The 13033-nt window shown below is 41.3% G+C and overlaps 1 protein-coding gene across 4 annotated transcripts; it reads left to right on the top strand.

Moving 5' to 3' along the window:
• Positions 1-7: 7 nt before the first annotated feature.
• LOC134294423 (Golgi-associated RAB2 interactor protein 3-like) lies at positions 8-11578 on the top strand. 4 transcript variants are annotated; one of them, XM_062965449.1, is made up of 7 exons: positions 8-162; positions 4875-5068; positions 6241-6452; positions 7736-8015; positions 9077-9387; positions 11260-11318; positions 11421-11578. In XM_062965449.1, exons 2-7 carry the CDS (start codon positions 4895-4897, stop codon positions 11528-11530), a joined length of 1146 nt encoding a protein of 381 aa, XP_062821519.1. In that variant the 5' UTR covers positions 8-162; positions 4875-4894; the 3' UTR covers positions 11531-11578. The 4 variants fall into 4 exon arrangements, with proteins under 4 accessions (XP_062821519.1, XP_062821518.1, XP_062821517.1 ...); XM_062965448.1 differs by lacking the exon at positions 8-162 and adding an exon at positions 2016-2410; XM_062965447.1 differs by lacking the exon at positions 8-162 and adding an exon at positions 2017-2434.
• Positions 11579-13033: the final 1455 nt, after the last annotated feature.

Here is a 13033-nt window from a genome sequence, read left to right as displayed (position 1 = left end):
TTCCTTTCTTTTTTTGCACCAAGCGGGCCTCGAACTCGCGGCGCTGAGAGGCGAGGCTGTTCCCGGGCCCGCGCCCGCGCCTCCCGCCGGCGCTCCCATTGTCTCTCTCCCAGGCGACGGCTCTTCCCGGACCTCGCGCCCCCTCCCGCCGCCGTCGCCAAGGTTGGCTTTGCGGTTCTCGGCGGAGGAAGAAAGGAGAAAAGCCGCGCGGGCGGGCGGGCGAAAAGGGAAAAAATGGCATCACAAGGGGAAGAACAGCCTCGCAATATAAATAATAATAATAATAATAATAATAATAATAATAATAATAATAATAATAATAATAATAATAATAAATCCAGCATATCTATCTTGTTTGCTGTGTCATAATAAAATAATAATAATAGGTAGTAATAATAATAGTAATATAATAATATAAAATATAATTATTTTATTGTTAAATTATAAAATTTAAATTATAAATTTATATATAAATTATAAAATAAAAAATAATAATATAGCAATATAAATAACAAAAACCCTATAATACTATATATTGTAAATTATAGTCTAATAATGTAACAATATAGTAACATAGTAATAATAATAATAATAATATAAAAATAGTAATAATATTATAAAATAAAATATAATAATATAACAATATAATAATATAGTAATAATAATATTATAAAATAAAATATAATAATATAGCAATATAAATAACAAAAAGCCTATAAAACCATATATTGTAAATTATAGTCTAATAATATAACAATATAATTAGTAATAATAAGAAGAAGAATATAAATAGTAATATTATTATAAAATAAAATATAATATAGTATTACATTATAAAATATAATATAATAGTATAGCAATATAAATAACAAAAACCCTATAATACCATATATTGTAAATTATAGTCTAATAGTATAACAATATAGTAACATAGTAATAATAATAATAATATAAAATAGTAATAATATTATAAAATAAAATATAATAATATAGTATTACATTATAAAATATAATATAATAGTATAGCAATATAAATAACAAAAACCCTATAATACTATATATGGTAAATTATAGTCTAATAATATAACAATATAATAACATAGTAATAATAATATAAAATAGTAATATTATTATAAAATAAAATATAATAATATAGTATTACATTATAAAATAAAAATAATAATATAGCAATATAAATAACAAAAAGCCTATAAAACCATATATTGTAAATTATAGTCTAATAATATAACAATATAATAACATAGTAATAATAATATAAAATAGTAATAATATTATAAAATAAAATATAATAATATAGCAAAATAAATAAAACCCCTATAATACTATATATTGTAAATTATAGTCTAATAGTATAACAATATAATAACATAGTAATAATAATATAAAAATAGTAATATTATAAAATAAAATATAATAATATAGCAATATAAATAAAAACCCTATAATACTATATATGGTAAATTATAGTCGAATAATATAACAATATAATAACATAGTAATAATAATATAAAAATAGTAATATTATAAAAAATATAATAATATAGCAACATAAATAACAAAAACCCTATAATACTATATATTGTAAATTATAGTTTAATAATATAACAATATAGTAACATAGTAATAATAATAATATAACAATAGTAATAATATTATAAAATAAAATATAACAATATAGCAATATAAATAACCAAAACCCTATAATACTATATATTGCAAATTATAGTCTAATAATATAACAATATAGTAACATAGTAATAATAATAATATAAAAATCGTAATAATATTATAAAATAAAATATAATAATGTGAGCTGCCACGAGTCCTTTCCGGGAGATGGGGCAAGATACAAAAATAAAATTATGAGTATATACATATATACAGTATATGTGTGTGTGTGTCTGTATGTTACGGCAATGCAATGTTTATTTATATATTTACGTATATTATGACAATGTTATGTATACATGTGTGTATGTTATGGCAATGCTGTGTGTATAAATGTGTGTGTGTGTGTGTGTGTTATGGCAATGTTATGACACAAACACATCCTTAATGATAACAATGAGACTTTTGAAAATAGACAAGGCTCTTATTGGTTTGGCTTGAGTTCCAAAAAGCCTGGCCTGCAATTCTAGCCTCGGCCATTAGATGGAGCCAGAGGACACGGCATTGGCATGGGCATTGGGCGCCTCTCCCTTGCAGAAGTGGTGCTGAACTGCATTAAATGGATGGTGTGGATGCAGTCTAGGGAAGTCTGTGGGGGCCTGGTGGCTCTGAGGTCACAGAGGCAGGAAGTGATGTCATGGCTTCCCAGCAAGGCCATGGCCCAGGGCAGCGGGAGGGGCAGAGCCCAGGGCCAGCAGGGGTCAGCCGGGAAAGAGCAAAGGTCAGGCCGAGGAGAGATCCATAGGTATTGGAAGGGAATTGGAAGGGATCCGTGGGCATCGGGAGGGCTTAGGGAGCTCCCAATGCATTTCGGGCCCTTCCAATGTCCTTCTGATGACCACTGATCACTTCCAAGACCCATTGATAGCTCCCAATACCTTTCAGGCCCTTCCAATACCCTTCTGATGACCACTGATCACTTCCAAGACCCATTGATAGCTCCCAATACCTTTCAGGCCCTTCCAATATCCTTCTGATGACCACTGATCACTTCCAAGACCCATTGATAGCTCCCAATACCTTTCAGGCCCTTCCAATATCCTTCTGATGACCACTGATCACTTCCAAGACCCATTGATAGCTCCCAATACCTTTCAGGCCCTTCCAATACCCTTCTGATGACCACTGATCACTTCCAAGACCCATTGATAGCTCCCAATACCTTTCAGGCCCTTCCAATATCCTTCTGATGACCACTGATCACTTCCAAGACCCATTGATAGCTCCCAATGCATTTCAGGCCCTTCCAATACCCAGTCATCAGAAGTGGTCAGTGCATATTGGAAGGGCTCAATGGTCATCTGAAGGCCTTAGTGGTCATTAGAAGTATTCCATGGTCAATGGAAGGCCTGGGTGATCATCGGAAGGTCTTAAGAGGCCACTGGAAAGCCTTAGTAGTCATTGAAAGGGCTCAGTAGTCATCTGAAGGCCTTAGTGGTCATTAGAAGTATTCAATGGTCAATGGAAGGCCTTAGTGGTCATTTGGGAGCTATCAAGGATCATCAGAAGGCCGTAGTGTTCATTGGAAGGACTCAATGGTCTTCTGAAGGCCTTAGTGGTCATTGGGAGCCATCAAGGATCATCAGAAGACCTTAGTGGTCATTGGGAGCTATCAAGGGCCATTTGAAGGCCTTAGTGGTCAATGGGAGCTATCAAGGGTCATCAGAAGACCTTAGTGTTGATTGGGAGCTATCAAGGGTCATTGGAAGGCCTTAGTGGTTATTGGGAGCTATCAAGGATCATCAGAAGACCTTAGTGGTCAATGGGAGCCATCAAGGGTCATCTGAAGGCCTTAGTGATGATTGGGAGCCATCAAGGATCATCAGAAGACCTTAGTGGTCAATGGGAGCCATCAAGGATCATCAGAAGACCTTAGTGGTCAATGGGAGCCATCAAGGATCATCAGAAGACCTTAGTGATGATTGGGAGCTATCAAGGGTCTTCTGAAGGCCTTAGTGGTCATTGGGAGCTATCAAGGATCATCGGAAGGCCTTAGTGGTCATTTGGGAGCTATCAAGGATCATCAGAAGACCTTAGTGGTCATTGGGAGCTATCAAGGATCATCGGAAGGTCTTAGTGATGATTGGGAGCTATCAAGGGTCATCAAAGACCTTAGTGGTCATTGGGAGCTATCAAGGGTCTTCTGAAGGCCTTAGTGGTCATTGGGAGCTATCAAGGATCATCGGAAGGCCTTAGTGGTCATTGGGAGCTATCAAGGGTCTTCTGAAGGCCTTAGTGGTCATTGGGAGCTATCAAGGATCATCAGAAGACCTTAGTGGTCAATGGGAGCCATCAAGGATCATCAGAAGGCCTTAGTGGTCATTGGGAGCTATCAAGGATCATCGGAAGGTCTTAGTGATGATTGGGAGCTATCAAGGGTCATCAGAAGACCTTAGTGATGATTGGGAGCTATCAAGGGCCATTGGAAGGCCTTAGTGGTCAATGGGAGCTATGAAGGGCCATTGGAAGGCCTTAGTGGTCATTGGGAGCTATCAAGGGTCTTCTGAAGGCCTTAGTGGTCAATGGGAGCCATCAAGGGTCATCTGAAGGCCTTAGTGATGATTGGGAGCTATCAAGGGCCTTCTGAAGGCCTTAGTGGTCAATGGGAGCTATCAAGGATCATCTGAAGGCCTTAGTGGTCATTGGGAGCCATCAAGGATCATCAGAAGACCTTAGTGATGATTGGGAGCTATCAAGGGTCTTCTGAAGGCCTTAGTGGTCAATGGGAGCTATGAAGGGTCATCTGAAGGCCTTAGTGGTCATTGGGAGCTATGAAGGGTCATCTGAAGGCCTTAGTGGTCAATGGGAGCTATCAAGGATCATCTGAAGGCCTTAGTGGTCATTTGGGAGCTATCAAGGATCATCAGAAGACCTTAGTGATGATTGGGAGCTATCAAGGGTCATCAGAAGGCCTTGGTGGTCAATGGGAGCTATCAAGGATCATCGGAAGGCCTTAGTGGTCAATGGGAGCTATGAAGGGTCATCAGAAGGCCTTAGTGGTCAATGGGAGCTATGAAGGGCCATTGGAAGGCCTTAGTGGTCATTGGGAGCTATCAAGGGTCATCTGAAGGCGTTGGTGGTCCTACAAAGAGCGCAATGGTCATTGGGAGGCCCCAGTGGTCCTTCTAAGGTCCTTCTCTGAGCCCCGCCGGTCCTCCTCCCTCCCTCCCTCCCTCCCTCTGCAGGCGGGCTGGACGTGAGAGAGATGACCTCGGAGAAGGAGCCCCCGGTGCCCGCGGTGCCCCCCGTGCCGCCCCCGCCCTGCGCCTCCGCCCGCGGCCTCTTCGACACGGCCATGGGGCCCCTCCAGTGCCAGCTGCGCGCCGGCGAGTACAACATCTTCAAGTGGGCACCCATGTTCGAGGCCGACTTCGTGCAGGTGGGACTGGATGCCCCCCGGGACCCCTCTGGCCAACAACAACACATTGAGGCCGGATGGCCATCTGCCGGGAGGGATTGGATGACGTCTCGCCTCCTAGCTGGAGAAAGGTCTTGGACTAGATGCCCTTTGGGGGCCCCTTTCGCCAAGCACAGAGATATCTAGACAAGGAAGGATCGCCAGAAGGGCTCAACAAATCCCAAAGCTGCCATGCAATCCAGGCGCGGGGAGTTCTGCAGATTCCCAACTTTCCCCATTATTATTATTATTATTATTTTATTATGACACAGCAAACAAGGTAGATATGCTGGATTTCATATCACAAAATCACAAGTCGAACACTTCCCAAGTGTCTAGGACTGTGTGATTTATTATTATTATTATTATTATTATTATTATTATTATTATTATTATTATTATGGGCAATGTGTCTATATTATTATTATTATTACGGTCAATGTGTCTATATTATAATATTATTTTTATTATTACCAATTTAACTATATTATTATTATTATTATTTTATTGTATGACACAGCAAACGAGATATATATGCTGGATTTCGTTTCACAAAATCACAAGTCGAACACTTCCCAAGTGTCTAGGACTGTGTGATGTATTATTATTATTATTATTATTATTATTATTATTATTATTATTATTATTATTATTATCAATGTGTCTATATTATTATATTATTTTTATTATTACCAATGTGTCTATATTATTATATTATTTTTATTATTACCAATTTATCTATATTATTATTATTATTATTATTATTATTATTATTATTATTATTATTATGACACAGCAAACAAGATAGATATGCTGGATTTCGTATCACAAAATCCCAAGTCAGACACTTCCCAAGTGTCTAGGACTGTGTGATGTAATATTATTATTATTATTATTATTATTATTATTATTATTATTATTATTATTATTATGTCCAATGTGTTATTATTATTATTATTACCAATGCGTCTATATTATTATTATTATTATTACCAATGTGTCTATATTATTATAATTATAATAATTATTATTATTATTATTACCAATGTGCCTATATTATTATTATTATTATTATTACCAATGTGTCTATATTACTATTATTATTATCATTATTATTATTATTATTACTACTACTATGACCTTTCCCTCTGCAGGTGAGCAAGCAGGGGGGCGCCCTGGACGTCCACAACCAGGTCCAGCTGGTCCGAGCGGCCATTGTGGCCACCAGCCCCAGCCTCCAGGTGCCCAACGTCCTGCTCCTGGCCCGACCCTTGACCCCCGCCACTGACCCACGGGCCCCCCACAAGCCCCTCGGCAACAACAGCGCCGCCGCCAAGAGCCCCGGCGCCAGGTTCGAGCTGACCAGGTGAGCCGTCGGATAGAGGATATCCAGCCGGGCAGGATGAGGATGATGAGGATGATGAGGATATCGCAATAACTAGCCGTGCCCAGCCACGTATTGCTGTGGCAAAGTATGGTGGCATGGGGAATAATAAAGTATTGAGGAACACAGCGGAGGGGGTTGCTAGGACACAAAGTGAGCGAGGCCTACCCTTCTGACTGGCAGCCAGGGGGAGAACGGCTCTTCCTCGTCCTCCATAATTTGGACTTTATTTTTCTAGGTTTTTTTTTAATTGAAAGACATAGATTGATTGACTATGTCTTTTGTGGCCAAATTTGATGGGATTGGGTCCAGTGGTTTTGTTGTTTACTCCATGGGAATTATGCACATTACATTTATATATAGATAAATCAGATAATAATAATAACAGACAACAACAACCATAGAGCCATACAGTGATATAGTTGGAAGCAACCCCCAAAGTCCCAACTCTTGACAAAGGGCCACACGGCCTCTAATAATAATAATAATAATAATTATTATTATTATATAATAGTCACAGGTTTGAATCTGGGGAGCAGAGTGAGCTCCCGCTGTTAGCCCCAGCTTCTGACAACCTAGCAGCTCGAAAACATGAAAATGTAAGTAGATCAATAGGTACTGCTCCTATTGGTGGGAAGGTAACGGAACTCCATGCAGTCCTTCCAGTGGCCACATGACCTTAGAGGTGTCTAAGGACAACGCCGGCTCTTTGTCTTAGAAATGGAGATGAGCACCAACCCCAGAGTGTGAGTAGATCAATAGGTACTGCTCTGGCGGGAAGGTAATGGTGCTCCATGCAGTCATTACCTTGGAGGTGTCTATGGACAACGCCGGCTCTTTGTCTTAGAAATGGAGATGAGCACCAACCCCCAGAGTGCGAGTAGATCAATAGGTACTGCTCCGGCATGAAGGTAATGGTGTTCCATGAAGTCATGACCCTGGAGGTGTCTATGGACAACGCCGGCTCTTGGGCTTAGATATTTAGATTAGCACCAACCCCAGAGTCGGACACAAGTAGACTTAACATCCAAGGAAAACCTTTAAAAAAAACCCTAATAATAATAATAATAATAATAATAATAATAATAAATCACATCGACTTGTGATTCTGTGATACGAAATCCAGCATGTCTATCTTGTTTGCTGTGTCATAATAAAATAATAATAATGATAATAATAATAATAATAAAAGATATTTTAAGGTAATAATGGTGATAAATGTGGCGAATGAGGCTAACCTTGTGTCCCCACGTGTTCCTCCCGAGGCTGCTGCCCTTGTGCTTCGTGAAGATCTCCATCCACAGCCTCGAGCGGCAGCAGCTGCGCTTCAAGCTGGCCACCGGACGCACCTTCTACCTGCAGCTCCTCCCTCCGCCAAGCGAGGGCGCCGCCCCGTCCACCGACTTCCAGGCCTGGGTCAAGGTCGTCCACCTGCTGCGACCCCCCGCCGACCCCGCCGGGGAAGAAGTCGGCCAGGCCCAGGAGCTGGCGGCCGCCGGGCTCAGCCTCCTCCACACGCCCCTGGTCAGCACCAGAGAAACACAGGCAGGCTCCTGGGGTTGGAAGTGGCCGTTCAGGCAGTTTACGGTGTCGCAGGAAACAAAGAATGTATATCTTGGCTTATCTGAACTTGACCAGTTACTGAGGGTCTTCTTCACCTCCGCACCTCTTTGGCAGAAAGCGGTGTCTGTGATCTCACTTGTTTACTCAAACTAGCTTCTGTGTCGCAGTAAACAAAGAATATATATCTTGGCTTATCTGAACTTGACCGGTTACTGAGGGTCTTCTTCACCTCCACACCTCTTTGGCACAAAGTAGTGTCTGTGATCTTACTTGTTTACTCAAACTAAGTAAACAAAGAATATATATCTTGGCTTATCTAAACTTGACCAATTACTGTGATCTCACTTGTTTACTCAAACTAGCTTCTCTGTCGCAGTAAACAAAGAATATATATATCTTGGCTTATCTACACTTGACCAGTTACTGAGGGTCTTCTTGACCAACGACTGTGATCTCACTTGTTTACTCAAACAGAAGCGTGTCATAGTAAACAAAGAATATATATCTTGGCTTATCTAAACTTGACCAATTGCTGAGGATCTTCTTCACCTCCACACCTCTTTGGCACAAAGTAGTGTCTGTGATCTCACTTGTTTACTCAAACTAGCTTCTGTGTCGCAGTAAACAAAGAATATATATCTTGGCTTATCTAAACTTGACCAATTGCTGAGGATCTTCTTCACCTCCGCACCTCTTTGGCACAAAGTGGTGTCTGTGATCTCACCTGTTTAGCTTCTGTGTTGCAGTAAACAAAGAATATATATCTTGGCTTATCTAAATTTGACCAGTTACTGAGGGTCTTCTTCACCTCCGCACCTCTTTGGCACAAAGTGGTGTCTGTGATCTCACTTGTTTACTCGAACTAGCTTCTGTGTCGCAGTAAACAAAGAATGTATATAGGAATAGGAGAGTGGAAGGAGCCCCTCGAGGCCACCCAGTCCCACCCCATTTTTCCTGCCATGAAGGAAGGACACCACCCGATCCCTCCTGGCAGATGGCCATCCACCCTGGGATGAATTTATCCTCTTCTTGCTCCCCACCAGCCCCTGTCTGTGGAGGCCCCTCCGGAGAAGGAAGAGGAGGAAGCGGAAGAAGAAGAAGAAGAAGAAGAAAGAAGAGAAGGAGGAAAGGACGAAGAGGAGGAAGAAGAGGGGGAAGAGGAAGAGGAAGAGGAAGAAGAGCAGGAGGAGGAGGAGGAGGAGGAGGAGGAGGAGGAGGGCCCCGCACTGCCGTTAATGGGGGCCCCGGCGGGGGACGCGGTTTCGGAGTCGGCCTGGGAGGAGCCCCCGCCTCCGCCGTCGCCCACCGAAGAGACCCAGATGCAGAGGGCCAAGGAGCGGGCCCCCCCAAGCAGGTGCGTCATCACGATTATATTTCATAGTATTATTCTTTTATCATTTGAGCAAGGCCTTGCTTCCCTGTGTTCCAAGTGTAGTCTGGAGCCAATGCCAGCTGGGTCCAGTGGGTGCGGGTGAACTACAACTCCCATCGTCCATGGTCCATACAGTGCCAGTGTGTAGAGTGAGCCCTCGGGGCTCTGTGTCCCAGGTTTGGTCTTGATCAGTCCTTGGTGGGAGTCACAGTGCTCTCAGGAAGTGAGTCAAGGTACTGCAAGTCCCATTGTCCATGGTCCGACCTACTCCAACCCGCACTGGGCTGTAGAGTGGCTCATCGGGGCTCTGTGTCCCAAGTTTGATCCTGATCTGTCGTTGGTGGGGGTCGCAGTGCTCTCAGGAAGTGAGTCAAGGTACTGCAAGTCCCATCGTCCATGGTCGATCCTACTTGAACCCACACCAGGCTTTAGAGTGGCTCATCGGGGCTCTGTGTCCCAAGTTTGGTCTTGATCAGTCCTTGGTGGGGGTCGCAGTGGTCTCAGGAAGTGAGTCAAGGTACTGCAAGTCCCATCGTCCATGGTCCAACCCGCACCGGGCTACAGAGTGGCTCGTCGGGACTCTGTGTCCAAAGTTTGGTCTTGATCAGTCCTTGGTGGGGGTCGCAGTGCTCTCAGGAAGTGAAGGAAGGTACTGCAAGTCCCATCATCCTAGGCATGTCCTCCGCAATCTGCACCAGGGTGTAAAGGAGGTCACAGAGGTTCTGTTTGCCAAGTTTGATCCAGTTCTGTCACTGGTGGGCGTCACAGTCGTTTGCAAGAGTTGAAGCGATGGAAAGTACTGCAAATCCCATCATCCTCGGTCCATCCTCTCCCAAACTGCTGGAGCCTGTAACGTGTGTTATATGGGATATGTCTGCCAAGTTTGGTTCAATTCTGTCATTCCTGGCAGTGGCAGTGGCCTCAGGAGATGAGTGGAGGTACTGCAAATCCCATCATCCGTGGTCCATCCTCTCCCAAACTGCTGGAGCCTGTAACGTGTGTTGTATGGGATATGTCTACCAACAATTTTTAACCAATACCACCACCACTTTGCCACAGCAACGCGTGGCCGGGCACAGCTAGTCTATATATATAAATGAGTGATGGCATCACGACGCACAAAACAACAAAAGTACAGGCCCCCCAACCTCGAAATTTGACAACACAACCCATCATCCACGCCTCTAGGTTGATACAACAAAAAGAAAAGAAAAATAAAGTCCTAATTAGAGAGAGAGGAATAATGGCTTTTATCCAATTGCTGCCAGTTAGAAGGCTAAGCTCCTCCAACTTGGTCTCCTAGCAACCCAATAAAAAATAATTAAAAACACTAAAAAATTAATACAATAAAATACCATAATAACAGAAACTAACTAAAAATAATGCAAGAAAATAATAAAATATAATAAATAAAAAGATCACTTACAATAAAATTAATAAAAAAATAACGTCAAATAAAAATTACACAACAATTTTTAACCAATACCACCACCACTTGGCCACAGCAACCCGTGGCCAGGCACAGCTAGTTATTAAAATATATTTATTACTGTAGCATCTATCATTATAATATCATCATTACTGCCGTATCAGTATTATGATATTTTTATTATTGTAAAGTGTTATTAATAATCCGACTCCTGAGCTCACGATCGTGTTAAAAAAAAGAAGTCGGGATTGTTGATGTTGCAATCCCAGAAACAACTGGATACGAAGATGTGAAGATCGAAGTGCAAAGACTCTGGCACAAGCCAGGGAAGAGGGTCCAAGCGTGATCTTGCTTGTTGTTTACTAATCTTGCTGTGTATCAAATAATAATAATAATAATAATAATAATAATAATTTCCGTTGCAGGAAACACCACCCAAGGAGCAAGTCCGGCAAATCGCGCCGGAGCCATTCCTCCAAGAGAGGTGAGACCAATCGAGACCTTCTTCCCGAAAGCCGCCTTCCAAAGCTATAGCTGGGCGATGGGTGGGATGGTCTAGATGACCTCTGGGGCCCTCTCTCCGCAGCCTCCAGCCGCAGCCACGGCCGCATCTCTTCTCTCTTCCGGACCTCCTTCTCCGGCGCCGGACTGAGATCCCGGAAAGCGGCCAACAAGAGCCAAGACCGGCACCACTGAGACCCAGGACTGACTTTCATAATAAAGACCGTGGTAGAACGAGGACAACGGGACCTGGCCTTGCTGCTCCCTAGAATAATAATAATAATAATAATAATCAATCATCATCATCATCATCATCATCATCATCATCATCATCATCATCTATATACCCTGTTTCCCTGAAAATAAGACATCCCCAAAAAATAAGACCTAGTGGAGGTTTTGCTGAATCTATATATATAAAAGAGTGATGGCATCACGGTGACGCACAAAACAACAAAAGTACAGGCCCCTCAACCTCGAAATTTGACAACACAACCCATCATCCACGCCTCTAGGTTGATACAACAAAAAGAAAAATAAAGTCCTAATTAGAGAGAGAGGAATAATTGCTTTTATCCAGTTGCTGCCAGTTAGAAGGCTAAGCTCCTCCAACTTGGTCTCCTAGCAACCCAATAAAAATTAAAAAACACTAAAAAAAAAAATTAAAAACACTAAAAAAATTAATACAATAAAATACTATCTATATATATATAAAAGAGTGATGGCATCACGGCGACGCACAAAACAACAAAACGACAGGCCCCCCCAACCTGGAAATTTGACAACACGACCCATCCATCATCCACGGCTCCAGGTTGATACAACAAAAAGAAAAGAAAAATAAAGTCAAAATTAGAGAGAGATGAATAATGGCTTTTATCCAGTTGCTGCCAGTTAGAAGGCTAAGCTCCTCCAACTTGGTCTCCTAGCAACCCAATAAAAATAATAAAAAACACTAAAAATTAATACAATAAAATACTATAATAACAGAAAATAACTAAAAATAATGCAAGAAAATAATAATATATAATAAATAAAAATATAACTTACAATAAAATTAATAAAAAATTGCAAATAACATCAAATAAAAATTACACAACAATTTTTAACCAATACCACCACCACTTTGCCACAGCAACGCGTGGCCGGGCACAGCTAGTATATATATATAAAAGAGTGATGGCATCACGGCAACCCACAAAACAACAAAACTACAGGCCCCCCAACCTCGAAATTTGACAACACAACCCATCATCCACGCCTCTAGGTTGATACAACCATCAACATGAACAAAACCTGGCGGCCAGCATTAAAAAACTCTACAATCTGGACAGTAAATAGAGAACAACACTCTGAAAATAAGGGTATTCCAGGCAGGAAACAATCGGGGCCAGCTAACACCTCCCAACAAAGGATTCCCCCAGGGAGGAAACAACCAAGCCCATTCAGTGCTAATCAAGTAATAAATTATTATTATCATCATCATCACCATCATCAACAATTGTTATGATTACACTCTTGTCCTTGCGGGAGATAAATAATAATGAGTTCATTATTGTTATTGTTATTATTACACTCTCATTCTTCCCTAGACAAAATAATAATAATAATAATACTTTATAATAATAATAATAATACCAAAACTCTGAGTCCTTTCCTGGGTGAGACAGAGTGGGGTAGAAATACAGTAAACAATTG

The sequence above is a fragment of the Anolis carolinensis genome, unplaced genomic scaffold (assembly GCF_035594765.1).
Source record: "Anolis carolinensis isolate JA03-04 unplaced genomic scaffold, rAnoCar3.1.pri scaffold_14, whole genome shotgun sequence".
NCBI classification, from domain to species: domain Eukaryota; kingdom Metazoa; phylum Chordata; class Lepidosauria; order Squamata; family Dactyloidae; genus Anolis; species Anolis carolinensis.
The sequence above is the reverse complement of the archived record's forward strand: the minus strand, read 5'-3'. Positions and strand labels throughout refer to the sequence as shown.